This window comes from Gnatocerus cornutus, chromosome 9, assembly GCF_029298725.1.
Source record: "Gnatocerus cornutus isolate USDA-ARS CGAHR chromosome 9, icGnaCorn1.1, whole genome shotgun sequence".
NCBI classification, from domain to species: Eukaryota; Metazoa; Arthropoda; class Insecta; order Coleoptera; family Tenebrionidae; genus Gnatocerus; species Gnatocerus cornutus.
The window spans coordinates 4,076,362-4,092,826 of NC_142241.1; the positions used below are offsets into that span (position 1 = coordinate 4,076,362).

The following is a 16,465-nucleotide window of genomic DNA, read 5'->3' on the forward strand; positions in this document are numbered from 1 at the left end:
ATCGGGATTAACTAATCGCGAGGGGGGAAATACTCGAAAATTAAGAGTCGGGGGGGTTTTATTTTTGTGGAAACTCGTTATGAAGCGCTGAAACTTTGATGCCGTCGTGAGAGTTTAGACTAATTAAAACAGATTGAGGGCTTAATCTTTGATAAGAGAGCGGGTCAGAGAAACGCTGCAAAAACTGGATAAATTGAAAATATATTTACAATTTTCACAAGATACAACAACACATACAATTTGTACTTAAAACTATAAAAAACAATAACAGGCAAGAATATGCGCAGCCTATAAAATGACCTTTATACACCAAATTCACAAGCAAATAAACAATATTTACAAAAGGTTAGCTATACGTTTTGGCACAGTATTCAATAATACTGTTTCATGTGTCAAAAGAACGTGGTAATGAAAGCGATCAAAACTCGTGAAAGAATAAAACAACACAATTATGTACAAGCCTAAATCACTATATTTTTATCACAAATTTAATTGCTTCACCTTGGAATAGAATTATTTTAGAATCACATACATTTAAAGAAGCAAAACCTAAAATTACCAACAGATAAATGCTGTAGAAATAAAACTTGCGTCGCAATAATTAGAAATTACATTTCCGTCTTTTTCAAAGATCAAAAAAACAAACCTTCTTAGCCTACTTTCACACTCAACGAAAGCAACTTCCATTCTATTTAATTTACCCTAAATAAATAATGATTATCAATGCACATGCGTATTGCACATCAGCTCAGTCTACTCCCTTAAGGCACCCTTAAACGTGAGATTCGAGCGGTACTTTGAACACCGTAGTATCAGGAAAACTCTGCGGTCTCGCCCCCATCAAATGCTGCTTAAGAGCCACCACCATATTCTCAGGTCCTATAAGATTTATTTCGAAACATAACTTCTCGCGACGCGTCGAACTCAAGTCTGGAGAACTGGTCCTCAAGTTCTTCTCCTTGTTCTCTTTGTTCGATGACACTTCTTCTTGGTATTTCTTGTTATCCCACCAGGTCACTTTGTCAGGATCTTTGGTACCACCGACGGTGTGTCGTCGTTTGATTGACCTGTCCGGCATTCCGTTCTTCCTCTTCAGTTTCGTCACGTCTTTGGAACGTCGCACTGATGTCGCGATTTCTCTTCTTTTATTCAAGTTACTTTCCGTTTTCTCCGTCTTGGTTAGACTGTCAGACCTTTTAAGTTTATCCCCGGGTTTATTCAAACTTTCCGATCTCTTCAGTTTGTTGTTGAGAGGAGATACCGTGCGCTCGGGTTTGTTTAAAGATTCCGAACGCTTCAGTATCGAATTTGTGGTTTTATTCTTCATGAGTTTGTTGGATATGTTTTTTTCTTTGTCAGGTACATCTGGCGACATGGTCGAATCTTCGTCCTTCTCCGTCTCGTTATTAGTTTCTTTAGCTTTGGTGTCGTGAAGATAATTGGACTTGTTGGTGTATTGATTCTTGTGTAAACTCGGATTTCTATAGAGGTCATTTAAGTTTGGGACGTTTTCTTTGTCGGAGAGTGGATGTGAGAGGATCCGAGGCGTCTTCTCCGGAGACTCGTCGGCATAAGGGAGTCCGTCGCCGGAGAGGAGATTCTCTGTGGAAGCCTTCAACTTCTTGTCGAAGAGGGTGATGACCGACGTCAGATCAGTCGCTAAAAAACAAGCTCGTTAGAATTCTAGCTACCACAGAAACCATGAGCCAAAACGTCACGTATTTTGTTAAGCGTTTTGGCTCTGAAGATGAAACGGCGGTCTCCGCCCTCCGTGTGAGACATAGAAAGCGATTAACATGGTTACGAGAAAACAAGTAAAAAGAATTAATGAGGCGTCTGTGCATCAGTCACGTGTTACGCTAAGCTAAAAAAAGGGTGCTGAAGCTTGTCGTTTGCACGGCTGTCTACCTCACATTCTGTTGTACAAGTGCCGCGTACGTGGAGGACGCTGTGGCGGTGCGCTAGCTGGTGGCCTCACCGGCCGCCACCCTCTAACAGGAGGCAGAGGTGCACTACACCCTAATACACCCAAAAAAGTTGTCACAATCTACACTATCAACAAGAGACTCAGCTCTGTCACAACTTACCATCGTCTGTCACTTTATGGAGAGAATCCGAAGAGCCCAACCGCTGCGCCATGTCGCTCTAAAACAATCATCATCAATTAACTACCAAAGAACGTTTCAGACTTACCTCGTTTTCGTATCTCACTTTCTTCATCGCTCCGTTAGCGTTTAGGTCCGTTGAACTGGCGTTAACATTTTCCACCGAACTTCCGCGTCGTATCACAAAACGTCCGTTAGTACCGACACTCTCGTTTCTGTTCGTGTCGCGTAAACTGCCCCCGAACTCACTACCACTGTTTGTATATTGCACTGTGTAAGAATTGTCCAAGCTGTGTCTATTATCGAGATGTGTAGTTCTAGCGAATACGTTGGAAGCACTGTGTGTTTTAAGTAAATGGGAGTCGACCGGTTTCGTGGTGAGACGAGGGTGGCTCACGTTGCTCACTGAAGTACTCAGATTCGGGGATTTCGTCGCTGGAAAGTTATAATTAGACGGTGACGAGCGCCGAAATCTGGTACTCACGAATATTATTAACGGAAATTTCGACGTTTCGGGGCATTTGAAGCATTGCTTGCGTTTCCTGGCGGAAATTCTCGATGCGTTTGTGGAAATCCTCTTTGTCCGTGGAGTAGTTGAACCAAGGCACTTTTTCTGATTTGGGGACTTTTTCCATCTCGGTTACTGTAGTTGGTATGACGCTAAGCTTACCGTCAGTGCTCTAAAAAAATTATTACAAGTTCTGCATGCGATGTACAACGAGACTCACATCTTTGAGATCAGTATGTGAAAATGATCCTGAAGAAAATCCTCCGCTTTCGTTCGGAGATGTCTCTTCTTCTTTGCTTTCATTTAAGGAACACGAACCTTTGGTAGTTTTTCGTTTGACCTTGCGCTGCGCCGCCGATATTATCGATGAGAACAATGCACCATTCTTTTCCTTCTCCTTGAAAGCTGTGGAAGGCTCCAATTAATACAAAAAAAAAAGTTATGTGTGGGCTTACCCTCAAATTTGCTAATATTATCCAACAACAAAGCTTGACTCGTCGGCTCAGATTCATCGTGGGTATCGGATATAACGGCGGGCACAGGCAATGCTTCTGAATCGTCTTCACAGAAGAACCACTCAGCCTAAAGGAGAAAAGTCAATACTGATTTTACACGTTAGTTTTGTACTTACTCCAGTCAACAACGTTTCGACGATTTTACATTGATGCGTCATGTTGTTGACCATGGTTTCCATATTATCATCTTCAGGTCTTACGATGTTAGGCCCGAACACGATCGCTAAATTTTTAGCTTCCATTTTATTCACTCCAGCATTGTCGCAAACTCTCTTCAAATGCAATACGATATGCTTCAGCGTGTGATAGTTATGAGGCGGAAGACTCTTGACTAACCTCTTCAATTCCTTTGATCTTTCCCGAGGATCTTCAATTTTATCCGCTTTAATAAAGCACGGATACAACGTACTCGTCACTAAAGAGTCAGGAATTTTCCTGAAGTATGCCTTCAACAAACTGCTAACAACATGAAGATCATTCCATCGTGGATCCTCTTGGGGCACCTCGTCGTAATTTCTGTTAATTTCCTCCGTTAGCGCTGTGATGGAGGCGTTGTTGCCGGGAACTCGATAAATCCCAACTGTTTGTAAACCTTTGGCATCGACGATATCCGTGCAGGCTTCCACCAGTCGAGGAACGTACGGATTGGTGGTGGATGGTAGACATTGATCAAGAGGTATTCCAAACGTTGAGCCTTCTGGAGCTGTTGGAGAGCTGGGAGAACTGGCCCCGTGCATCTTGCGGAACTGTTTGACGACGCGACCCCTCCATGTCTTAACTTTTGGGCTGGCGGTAGGATCGATAATTTGTGACGGTTTGCGAGTTTTGCTCACTGGAGATTGTCCCGTTGGAGAGCGGTTGCGAGAGGTTGAAGCTTTGGATTTGGAGGGTTGGGGAGAAAGGCGGGCGTTACCTTGAACTAAGATTGAGGTAGAGGCGGGGTTAGTTTGAGGGACTGCTTGCTGAGTGCTTCCAGATAACGGGTCCTGAAAAAAAAAATTGTTAATTGAAAAATTCCCCATTTCAATTAGTGTCGTTGGGGGTATGTATACCTCCAAAACAGCCCAACATAACAGAGATCGAGATCGTCTTCGTTTTGCGGGGCTCATAGCACTAAGACTGATTTTTTGCACTTATCTAATCAGAGATAAGATGTAGAGCAAGGTTAACTTACAAATTTAGCTTCAGCGTCCGTGTTAGTGGCCATTTGTTCTTGCAACGCTTTGAACCAATCGGTGAAGTCTTCAGTGCTTTCTGCTTGAAGGAGGAACTCAGAGCGACATGGATTGACGGATGAAACTCGTAACACATGTTTTCTTTTGGTGTAGTCTTCGGCTACTCGCACTTCACTGGCCCTCATGTCGACGCCACTGGCTAGCGAGTGTTCCACGGCGTCGGACGTCCCCATTGGACTCTGTATCATTGAATTATCAAAAAAATGAATATCGATAAACCACAAGTGTGCAAAGATTAAAATTCCAAAGTTAGTAATTTTCATCATCGTCCGTTTCGCGATTAATGTTAATCCAGCAAGCTACAAGTACTTGAAATTGGTTTAATCGTTCTTTTTCTTTGGTTTACATTCCATACCATGAAGACCTTGAAGGCTCAACATTTAGTAATGTTTTTCGCAACCGCCTCGCGCATCAGAAAATCCTCAAAATCACCTTCAACGCATTGACGTAACGCATTTCCACCACGCATACAAATCACGCTAAATTACCCAAGATCCAGTGGACCCCCATCTTCGTAACCTCCTTGGAAAAAATCCGTGCGAAAAGTGGAGTTGTAAAGGGATGCACGACACCGTCCCCGACTTGTTCCTATGCTGTTCCGTGAGGGTGTTCATCACTACTGCGCGTCGGGGATGTGAAATTATAACAGGTCGAACGAGATTTTCAAGACCTGCCTTTTAACGAACGCGCAAGTAGGTGGTCGACGAGAGATCTCATTAAGAAGCTTCGACGCTTCGAACGCGACTGGCGAGACCGACACGCGCCAAAGTAAAAGTTTCGTAATGGACGAGGAGGCGCATGTGGGGCTCTTGAGCCGTTTTTACATTTCGTAAGTAGCATACGGGCGGAAGTTACCATATTGCGCGGGGCACACGTCACGGAGACCAAATAGGGAGGAAGAATTCGCCAAACCGCGAACTACATACCAATGGGGTTACTGGCTGAACTTGGCGTCGAAATCACCAGAAATTTCCGCTTGGAAAATTGACGACTTTCAGAAATGTGGACACGCTTCTTGAATACAATACACTGAAGATATTTAGTATCACAGGCGACCCTCTTTATACCTCGTTGAAGGTAATAAACCACGATTTGCATACAGTTATGAATAACGTCACCACAGAGTTAAGAACCTTTCTATGTTTTATTATTTTTCTCTATTGTATTTTTGTTTGGTTCTTTAAATGACGCTTTTTTATGGTGGTGACACTGATAACACCGCAGCGGTATGTCAGCACTAAAATTTTTAATACTCGGGTCATGGCACTAATAACAAACAATTTTTGACAAAAGAAAATCACTGATATTGCAATTCGTATTACCAAATTTCGCATTGTTTTTGGTCAATCTTCGGGCTAACCTCGATGTCTCGAAAGCGCAAAATCTTAATCTTCCATCTGTTTGGTTCGAACAATAGAACACCGCTGATCCAAAGTTATCATCGCGTAATTACCACGGATGAGTTTCTCTCTTTTGCCGCTGATTCATTAATTTCATGATCGGGAACGCAATCGTAAAAACAAGTGAAAGTGTGCGATAGTCTTAATGGGTTAGTTAAGTAGTCTTGGAAATTATCGTGTTCGGGTAAGTATAGAAAGGAAAAGTAATTGGTTTCTGTAGGGATTCGGTTAAGTGAACACGCCATATGGACTTGAACTCACCTGGTGATGTTTATCTTTGAAGAGGAACAATTTCGGACCCTTTAGAGCCGCCCATATTTGCTTCCAGGAGCGGTCGCCGGAACGCTGCAAGAAACAGTTATATTAATGACATGATAAGCTGGTTTCACGAAAATACTCGGTGAACTAAAAACACAGCCAACAGATGTGTGGGTCAAACTTTGACATTACACGACCAGAAAAGTTGCTGGTAATTTGGTTCGGGCAGAAAATAGTAATTTGAGGAAAACTTTCTTCGGATAATTGTATGTTGCAATTTTACCTTTCCGTCAATTTCGGTGATCTTGCAATGCAGATGTCCCTCCTTGATCAGCGCATGTTTTTCTTTATCCAAAGGACTGCCGGTGGCCTTTTCGCGGTCCAAAGAGGCGCTACTGCTGCTGCTACCACTACAAAAATTCCAAATTAGTCACGGTCCGCGACATGGTAACCTCATGTTAGTTTAGTTTTTCGGTGGCGTGATTACCCAAAACAACATTATTTCACTTTCCCTTTTCCGTTTCCGATTTCTCCCCGGTTTTTAAAACCACTGGAGCATTCTGCCGTTGTGCAATACAAAGAGGAGCGATTTTTTCTCCTTGACGCGTCGAAGAAGACGCAATAACATGTTTATATGGATAGCATAGAAAGTTTGAGCACGTTTTGCGTTAATGAAATACGAACACGTCGCAATGCATTAACAGGCGATGAACTCGGGACAGATAGAGAATTAGAGAGAATGCAACACCACAAGAAGACAAGAGAAGAGAAGAGAAGAAAGAGAAGTTTACGTAGGAGCTTGCAGCCACCAGTCAGCGCGATTCATCTTGAAACAACTGGTTTCGTTGTCCAATCAAGTTAATTAATAGTGACTACCAAGGATCTACTGTTAGAAAAGCGCCAACTGAAACCCTCAGACACCATTTGGCGCGACGAGGACCGTGAAATGAGTCTCGAATCTACCCCAACATCGCAAGCAGCCGTTAGACAATGTCTACTTGGGGTTAGTCGTGTTAGCAAACTCCAGCTCACCCCAAAGAGGAAGCAGCGTCTTCGAAGAGCCTACGAAGTTGCTGAATGTCCCCGGGAAACAAAGGCGGTCGCCAACGTCTGTGCGCGCTAAACGCCAGAAGGAGATTAACAATTTATGTGGCGACATGACACCAAACAGTCGAACCGTAAGCAACATGCTGTGTGAAAATAGGGGATGTGGGTGGACGAGTCGCGGAAAAAACTCACCTTCGTAAGACCTGGGGCGAAACATCGCCGTCGCTTAGATCGCTGTCGATGTGCATCCTGCCGCCTTCTGTTGCCTTCAAGTACGACTCGCGTCTGGTGATGCGCTCGTCGTCGGCTAAAAATTGATTATTGAAAGAGAGCCCTTAGTATTGATGACAAAAGCAACACTTGGTCAATTTAAATTAGTTGTTAATTGAGCGGACGGATACTCACCTAGGTTAGTATTTTTAGTTCTTCGTTTTACCACAACTGGTTTATCTTCCCCAATGACTGCAACATCGAACGTATTTATTAGATTGAGACATGGTACAAAGGCACAAATAGCAAACAATTATAAAAGAGATAAATGAGATGCTGACACCAAGTTAGTAAAGTTAAGTGAACCATAAAGATTCAAAAACACCGACCGTGAAAAGGGCGAGGCGGCGCCGTGTTAACTTTTTTTTTCATTTTTTACTTATAAACTGAAGATTGCTCACAATCCACGTGGGCAATCCTCCGTTCTGCGCCGCCTTTCGCCCTTGGTTAGTATAGGTTAGCAGCCACGAGCAGTGATCGCTACCTGGTGAAACGGGACGACGCATCGGCGTGTCAACTGTTGAAGTAGGTGGTTTGAGGTGTCTAGCAGGCCTAACAGGCCCTTCCAAATCTAGCTGATTGGGCCGGATGGCCCTCGAAGTCTGAGGGGTTATGATAGTAGGTGCTGGAGTAATAGAAACGGTAGGAGTAAAATGCATGTGTTCAACGGATTCAGGGATAAGAGGAGGCAGGTCGGCGTACGGGATCTGGCCCGGATCGTCCACCTGATGGTCTGAGGAAGCAAGTGTTGAAATACATGTTCAAATTTCACCCGTTAAAGTCGGCTCTTTTTGTTTGTTTATCGTAAAAGGACAAAGACTCACCTTTCGTTTTGCTACCATCCTCGGAGATCGCGTCCTGTCGGCTGATCCTCTTATTTTCCGGTTTAATGTCTTGAGCATCGACGACTACCCACGATTCCGCCGAGTGGGAACGGGCGCATATTCGATTCGCCTGGTTCTCTGACGATTCTGTAAGATTTAACACTTTGAAGACACAGACTAGAAACCAACTAACTGTTTTTACACTACGGGAAATCTGACAATGCAGTGAAAGCATTTTGGAAAAGTTCAAGACCTCGCTAGAAAAGTAAAGATCATTGTTAACAACGGAAGTAAATTTTTTGCAATCTCTGGGACATGGCGTCAACTTTAAAGGATGTTATCTTTGTTAATTCGAAAGTTACGACACAAAAACAACAAACAAAATTATTTAGTTTTTATTACTGCGATATAACCAAACTACGATTAGTAGAGGATTAAACAACAATTTTTCGTCATTCAGTTTTAAAAGTCGGGGCGCCATTGTTAGCACACGCATTATAGAGTGATTCGAAAGGGAAAGAAATCTGAATTTGTGATAGTTTTCATCAAGAATTCAATTGATAAGATGATAGTTGGTGTTAATCCTGTTGTAGAGAAACTTGAACGGAAATTGGCTTGAATGAAGATCGCAATCTGAATCTAGATCGCTTATTTGTAAATTCCTGAGTCATAATTCATGTTTTTATTCTGTTATCGCTGCCTGCATGTTTGATAAACGAACTATTTTGTTAAGGAAACTTTTATATGAGCACCGCCTTATCAATTAACTCGATCCTAATTTCAGTTTTAAATTTAGATGCATGTGCAGGCTTAAACTGCCTCAAATCCAGTTTGCGTCTTTCCACTTTTTCCTCCTCGAATCACCAGTGGGCGTGACATCTAAATTTGAAGCCCCCCGATGCAATTTACACCGCAAAACTCCATAATTGATGACCACGTCTGCATCGAGATTAATCGCGCAATATGTAGATGTATTTTTGCACCATCACACGTTCCGCGCTAAACATCCCACTTTAGTCCAAGTCAATGAATTTAATTGTCACGCCCCCGCTCCATTAATAAACTTCGCGCCAACACCTATTTCTAACCTGTGGGCTTGCCGTATTCTGAGGGCGGTGGACAGTGAATATATTTACTTCCAGTGGAAATCATTACATTTCCTGAAAGTCGTTTGCCGACCAACTCGCCGATGCTCATTCCGATGCTACCAGTACTGCTAGAGCTCTCTTTACCATGATCAGTATCGATTTGTTAACGACTCGGAATCAACTTACCGTTACTTTCTAAAGATCTTGAGTCGCGCTGCATTTTTCGAAGGCCAGTAGGAGTCGCTTCGCGTCGGGGTTCGGAACGAATTTCATACTCCTGGGCTCTTTCGGTGACGTTAGGAACCACTCTTTTGGAGCTAAGCCGCGCTAATTCCGAGCGGTGGTAGCTGGTGCGGTCGCTGAGGAGAGGATCGTCTTCGGGAAGAGGGCGACCGCTCTCGAACTGACGAGCTCTCTTGTGCACCATTTGGAGACTAGGCGGGTACATGCTGAAAACAAATAATGACACCAAAAACTAATGGCTGTTGGCTCTTACCGTTTGTCATCGAAGATATCCATGTCTTCGGCGGTAAAAGACCCATTCAGCTGCTCTCCGTTATCAAGCCCGCTAGGGGCGGTCGCCGCCTCCTTCATCTTATCCTGATAGGTAGTTGACGACTTATCATTCGGTGATTTGGCACCTTTTTGTTGTGGTACGTTTAAGGGGACTCCCCCTTGCAATTCCCTCTCATTCTCAATCTCATTCTTTACTCTTTGGAAGTGGTGATGTGTCGGTTTGGTCTTTGATGGTGACTCCATTGGAGGCCACGTCGGCTTTTCGAATTTCTTAGGCCGACTATAAAACTCCCTCGGTTTGGCCGCCTCCGGAGTCATCTTCAAGAACGCCTCTTTCTGTTGCAAACTCTTCTTCAACCTCCAACTCATAGCGGAATCGTCCGTCTCGTGCCCCGTCATGGTCGACGTTGAATCACACGAATTCAAACTATCTTTACTACCATCGACCAGCGATGACGCCAACGACGACGACGATTCTCTTCTCCCCGCGTCTAGACTTAACCGACACCCGGCGGTGTTCGGATACCTCAAAGTTGATAAATCCTGACCCTGGGGCTCTCTCTGTATCGTCTTCATATCCTCGTACACCGTCAGTTGCGGGTAATCGGACAACGCACAGCCGTCGCTCGCTCTGCGACCCATTTTTCGAAGCGGAGGCACTTGGGGTTGCGCCCGCGCTCTCTGACGATAATACGCCTCATCGGGATAGTAACCAAGACTCACCGTGTCTTTCAAATCGAGGTTATCGACACTTCGTTGGGTTCGGTACGGTTTGTAGTCATAACCGTAGGAGTTTTGGAGCGACCTCCAGGAGAGGGCGTCCACTTGTAATTCGCGCGGATACAAATTCTGCGCGAGGAAGTGTTGAGCTGCTTGACGATCGTTGAGAAGACGAGGGACGTCTTGGTTGCTCACGGGGTTGTAGGCCGTCTCCGCAAAGTACTGGAATCAAAAGAAAAGTAAATCAATTGGAGGTGGAATCGATAAGAAGTGTCAAGAGTAAATAAGTGACGTGTGGGAGGATAAATAATATGCGGCTCAAATTTATGTACGTGACAGTTTGCCAGTTTTTCTGTTTGACTTATGGTCGGTGATAGTTGGTTATCAATTTCTTGTCACATGCGATGGTTCTGTGTTGGTAAAAGAAAATTTTTGTTGAGTTTAGAGATAGGCATATCTAAATATATCATATTTATACAGGGTAAATTGAACACTAACTCAGAATCTATTAAAATAAGAAGAACGTGAAGCTCTCATGGCAACTGATGCAGGACTGTATTTTCCAAGAAGATACTGGTAGAAAAATCTTCATTTCGGGCCTTGAACTCTATTCTAAAATGGGATTTACATGAAGATAAAATTGGATCAAAACTCAAAGCGGCTATAAATATCCATATTTATTTAGCGTCATGCATTACATCTTCCTTAATGGCTATTGCAAAAGTTCCGGGAACAGCCCAGTTACAAAACAGAGACCTCTTATGCAGAATTTAAACAATTTCACGATGGAAAATTCACATTCTGAAACATCATCAGCTTGAAAATATTTACTACCCAGAATCATAAGTTAACGTTTATGGTCCGATATCGGTGTAGGTTATCGCCATTTCGTGGTCGAAATATTTTATTAATTGCAGATACTATTCATAAGGAAAAAAACAAATTACATTCATATTCCGAAGTTGGAAGTCAAACCAATAGAGATAAAATGGTTTGTTTTTATAAAACATTAACACACTGATAATAAGAGCTAAATAATGACACAATGTCGGACTTATTTTTTAAACGTATCTAAGAGGCGGTGCTTTAAGAAAAATTGTAAACCTAGAACTATATTATCTAATCGATGTGATAACTTACTGTACACTCATAGAGTTTCAAAGTGTCAAAAATCTAAATTGCACAATATTGATGCATTAGTTGCAAGCAAAACAAACATACTTTCCTCAAGATTAGTGATAAATGATAACAATTGAGTACCGGAAACCTGAGGATTATTGCAAAAAAGTTTTATTTTTCCTACTCACCCTCTGTAAAATGTCATCCTCCTTTGGCACCACCAGCAGTTGTAAGAACTCGGGAGTGTTGGCTATCAACTGTACGACTTGCGAGTAAGACTTATTGGTGACCAAAACGTTATTCACTTTAATTAAACGATCTCCTTGTCGTAATCCTGCTTGTTTTGCCGGACTTGGGTCCTTGACATGCTTCACGAAGATGGTGTCCATAGGTTCGGACAAAGCACCCACAGCCGCGTACCTCCCATCGCTCTCCTATGAAAGAACCTTCTTTAAAAGGGTCGACACAAAAACGAATACTTACAGCGATCGAATTTGGAGGATAAACAATAAAATGGCGTAGCGTAAACCCAAAACTGTCGCCGTTGCGTCTTATGTTGAGGCTTTTAGGTCCTCTAGGCCTTGGTGCTATCCCGGCTGTGTTATTCTGCAACAAGAATAATGAGGTTTTAATATTAGACATCGTGGTTGCTTTCCCATTGATTATGTCAGTTGACGTAATGAAATTAATGAAATTACCCAATGAGAATAGGTATTGTTTTAAATTTGATACGCCCTAAGTATAGTCGGGTTTAATGGCACATTCCGTTCTAAATTAAGCGAATCTGCGTGCACGTCTCCGAGACTTTGCTAGATAACTGACTTTGCCTCATGTTTTTACAGGAGTGGATACGCAAATGTTATCAGAAATTAAATTGAGTGGTTTTTGTTGTTATTTTTTTGTAGACAAGCTCCATCGATCAAAATTTTATACGGCCGCAATAACAACATTGCTGGGATCCGATTTGATGGAGTAGGAGTGATTACAATTATCGGTTTAATTAAAATTTAATGGTAAAGTGAAATGCACTTTGTCAAGCAAACCACTTGAAATATATCAATTGTGGTGTGGGTTCTGTTGAAAAAACTGTGTCAAATGGTGGAACCAGAACAAGAACTGAGGATACAGTAAAATGCTAAAGCCATGATACCAATAATTGTTAAATTGTGTTAATTTGTTAAGTGCATGGGTAAAAATGAGATTCTACTATTGGCGGCAAAGGTCAAAAAACGTAGAAAAGAGTTCAAACAATATAGAACCCATTTGAGAGATGGATTATGCAATAACTATTGAGGCAACCAGAGCAACAATATTAAACGGTACACAACATTAAAAAACCATTTACAACAGAAAAAATGTGTAAACTTCCACGTAATGACAAAATGGTGTCAAAACATGTTTATATTATCCACCCATACGCAGCAAAATCTGGGAACTCTCTTCATTCTCATTCAGAAGGTGCCCAGTTTTTTCTTTTCCACCTGTGACAAGTTACAAAACTGGTGCAATGAAAGTGTCAACGAAAAGAAACCTCATTAATAAAATATCAGTGAAAATTATCAAAGAGAAACTTGACTTCGGAAAAACAAACACACATTCAATGACCGCTAAGAACCGTCCCCACGACCGCCAAGGACATTTTTTCAGGAACCGCGATCAAGTGTGCGAAAAAACAACATCAGTGTTTACATTGTTTTAAATGGTTTTTCCGCCAGACTGAAACCTTCCAAGAGATTTTAATTTTAAACCCCCAAGCCCTACAAAATCAAGTGTAACGACATGGTGACCCTTCGATTTCGGAGATTGCTCGACAATGGCGGCCTTCGAGCTCTTGTTCTCTGGTCATGACACAGATACTTTTAACGGTGCTCGGCAACAGCAAATATCAAAGTAAATTGCGATATCGACTGGAAGAGATGCGAGATTTTTCCCGGAGATTATTGAGGAACGTGTTGCGCACTTTGACGTTACGAAAGATGGAAACGTTGCGTCAAACGATAAGAAAATTGTAATGAGGGGAGATAAGAGGAGGTTCATTCATAAAACGCTTGGTTTATGGAGAAAAGTGGACGGGTTGATGGCGTTGTATCATTTCCTCGACAATAACCCTTTGTTTCAATTGGCCTTCCTCTGGGCATGTTTCCCAAACATTTATCCACCTTTCTACTCGTTTATCTTTCGCGTTAAGTGTGAATTTTCAAGAATGTGATTAAGCGCTTTCATAAATATCAATGTTATTGTAATTATGTTGGTTTTTGTTGATAAATGCGCACCTGCAAGTCACTTATTACGAAAGTTAATTTATATTTTGTCCGATGGTATATACACCTGTTTGATCGTTGGTCTTTTTTTATGCCAAAGTGTAGTCCCGACGTGGGACGTCGACGACAGACAATGAACCACTTTATTGTATCGATATTGTGGGAACATTCTTCGTTGCGAATAAATTACCAAAGCAAACGTAATTAAAATTATTCACGCATAAATAACTGGTAGAGGCCAAGCGAAGGCAATTATCGAAGGGGATAGTAAGATTTTTCTTGACGAAAACTTGGGATCGCATTCCTTCTCCCGAGCAATTAAATCTACACCTTCTGATTAGCACTTACAATGGACTTGGAGTCGTTAATCGGAAGAGTTATTGGTTCGAGACCTACACCTCTGACACCATCGACACCCACTCGGTCCGAAAAACCCACCTCGGATGTCGATTTTTTCTGTGTCAGCCGATCGCAGACAGCCTGGCGACATTGCCGCAACACTCTCGTTTCGAACTGCTCTGCGTGGAGGTTGTCTCAATTCATAAAGGACGATTATTTATTGGATCTGTAATTTATATGCCTCTCCTCGATAAATCATAACAAGCTGCTATTTAGCGTGTCTGATACATGTGTTCTTTCGCGGCGAGACAATTTAACCAATTAAGCTTGACATTTTTTAGTCAATAACGACGGGACTCTCCAAAAATTGATGATAATATGTGGAAGGAAAAAAGTCGTTGCGTAAAAGCTTTCTGGAACGCGAATTGACGTTCTGTTTGATGTTACGTTGGCCTTGGAGATGGTGATGTTGAGATTTCGGGGAAGGAAGTGTTGACGCGAAGATGGGTAAAGAATCCGATGATGTACACAGCTCAATCGTGGGGTTTAAATTAGACTCGGGGAGAGAGTACTCCAGGAACACGTCTGGTTTCTTCATCTCAAACTAATTGCGACGGTGAATATCCTGATAAATTTTATTGTCACTAAACGATATTGCCAAGTCATAAAATCGATTTGATTTTACTTCACATAAAACCAAGTTTAATGAAATTAATAATACAGTTTTAAAAATAGAGAAATGGGTTTGTTAAACAACACTTTTAGTTCTAATTACGTATTAAGTTTTCAATAAACAATATGCAGAAGAGCGAATGGTATATTCCGTTTTAAAAATAACGCGAGCGTATGTAAGCGTGGGTTTATATCTTCTTCATTAAAATATGACTACAACGATGTCATTTATAACGTAACGGGTGCACATAAGTTTTAAGTAGTTTACTATAAATTAGTGCAGAAAGCAAATTTGCTGCGTCAACTGGAAAAAACTGGTTTTCTTTAAATGGATTTATGAAATTAATTGCATTTTTGTGCTACAACTACGAAACTTTAGGAAGTTTATTATCTCTACTAAATTGCAAAATTGTAGAGCAGAAAACCCAAATTTAGAATAAAAAACTTTTTAAGACCAAGCAAAAATTGCCCACATCTTTTACTAAAATTCCTGATTAGCATACTTTTTGTGCTAGTAGAGCTACGAAATTTGGGGAAGTTTCTCTTATTGAATAGTTTATTAACTCTACCAAATTGCAACATTATAGTGGAAGACTCAAATTTAAAAAAATAATTTTTAAGACCAAGCAAAAATTGGCAACATCTTCTGATAAAATTCGGGGACGTTACTCTTTTTGAATAGTACAAGGTGTTTATAAATGTTCCTAGCATCAAGGGTGGCTTTGGAATTCCTGTCGTACACTATTTTGCCGCTTTGTTTTCATAGTGAATATAACTATCTTGAAAATTGTTTATAATGTTATTTACGTTAATGACGTTTCAGTTACAGTTTTGTGCCCAAGTTTCAAACCACAACTAGAACAGTTTATTTCGCAAAACTTACTTTGCTCCATGTTTGAGGTTAACTGCAAATGTCAGTTGAAAAATCGAAATCCACATTTGTAATGAGCGGCAAATTTCTTTGACATTTCATACCCACTCTTGATGCTAGAAACATTTATAAACACCTTGTACTATTAACTCCACGAAATTGAAAAATTGAAACATTTGAAAAAGGTACTCTTCTTGAATAGTTTATTAACGTAGCCAAATTGCAAAATTGCAGAGCAGAAATAAAAAAAAGCAAATATTGCCTATATCTTTTACTAAAATTCCTGATTATCATACTTTTTGTACTAATAGAGCTACAAAATTTGGGGAAGTTACTCTTATTGAATAGTTTCTTAACTCTACCAAACTGCAAAATTATAGAGTGGAAGACTCCAATTTAAAAAAAAATATTTTTTAAGCAAAAATTGGCAACATCTGATAAAATTCGGAGAAGTTACTCTTTTTGAATATCTACTCTACGCAATTGAAAACTTAAAACATTTGAAGAAGGTACTCTTCTTGAATAGTTTATTAACGTAGCCAAATTGCAAAATTGCAGAGCGGAAGACTCAAATTTTAAAGACCAAGCAAAAATATTTTTTCGTTTTAAGACTCATTTCTCCAATGTTTAAAATTAAGAAATAAGATTTTGCATATACATAGTCCCAATTTTTACAAAAATTGAAAGTCCTTTCGAAGCTTCTGGGTTTAGGCAATC

At 41.1% G+C, this 16,465-nt stretch overlaps 1 protein-coding gene across 5 annotated transcripts in view; it reads right to left on the minus strand.

Annotated features, from left to right (window-relative positions):
• Positions 1-182: 182 nt before the first annotated feature.
• Positions 183-16,465, minus strand: part of RhoGAP19D (Rho GTPase activating protein at 19D) — a 48,791-nt gene continuing 32,508 nt past the window's right edge. The window contains exons 4-23 of one of the 5 annotated variants that reach the window (XM_088044628.1): positions 12,089-12,211; positions 11,794-12,039; positions 9,747-10,708; positions 9,437-9,699; positions 9,251-9,388; positions 8,163-8,309; positions 7,823-8,071; positions 7,474-7,530; positions 7,261-7,375; positions 7,054-7,140; positions 6,305-6,431; positions 6,025-6,108; positions 4,303-4,542; positions 3,245-4,114; positions 3,069-3,195; positions 2,834-3,018; positions 2,590-2,785; positions 2,194-2,540; positions 2,088-2,145; positions 183-1,659 (exon numbers count right to left, since the gene is read on the minus strand). In XM_088044628.1, coding sequence (XP_087900754.1) covers positions 773-1,659; positions 2,088-2,145; positions 2,194-2,540; positions 2,590-2,785; positions 2,834-3,018; positions 3,069-3,195; positions 3,245-4,114; positions 4,303-4,542; positions 6,025-6,108; positions 6,305-6,431; positions 7,054-7,140; positions 7,261-7,375; positions 7,474-7,530; positions 7,823-8,071; positions 8,163-8,309; positions 9,251-9,388; positions 9,437-9,699; positions 9,747-10,708; positions 11,794-12,039; positions 12,089-12,211 — 5,508 coding nt within the window. In that variant the 3' untranslated portion in view covers positions 183-772. The remainder of the gene's footprint in view (positions 1,660-2,087; positions 2,146-2,193; positions 2,541-2,589; positions 2,786-2,833; positions 3,019-3,068; positions 3,196-3,244; positions 4,115-4,302; positions 4,543-6,024; positions 6,109-6,304; positions 6,432-7,053; positions 7,141-7,260; positions 7,376-7,473; positions 7,531-7,822; positions 8,072-8,162; positions 8,310-9,250; positions 9,389-9,436; positions 9,700-9,746; positions 10,709-11,793; positions 12,040-12,088; positions 12,212-16,465) is intronic. The other 4 variants (XM_088044632.1, XM_088044633.1, XM_088044629.1 and 1 more) reach the window with 4 other exon arrangements.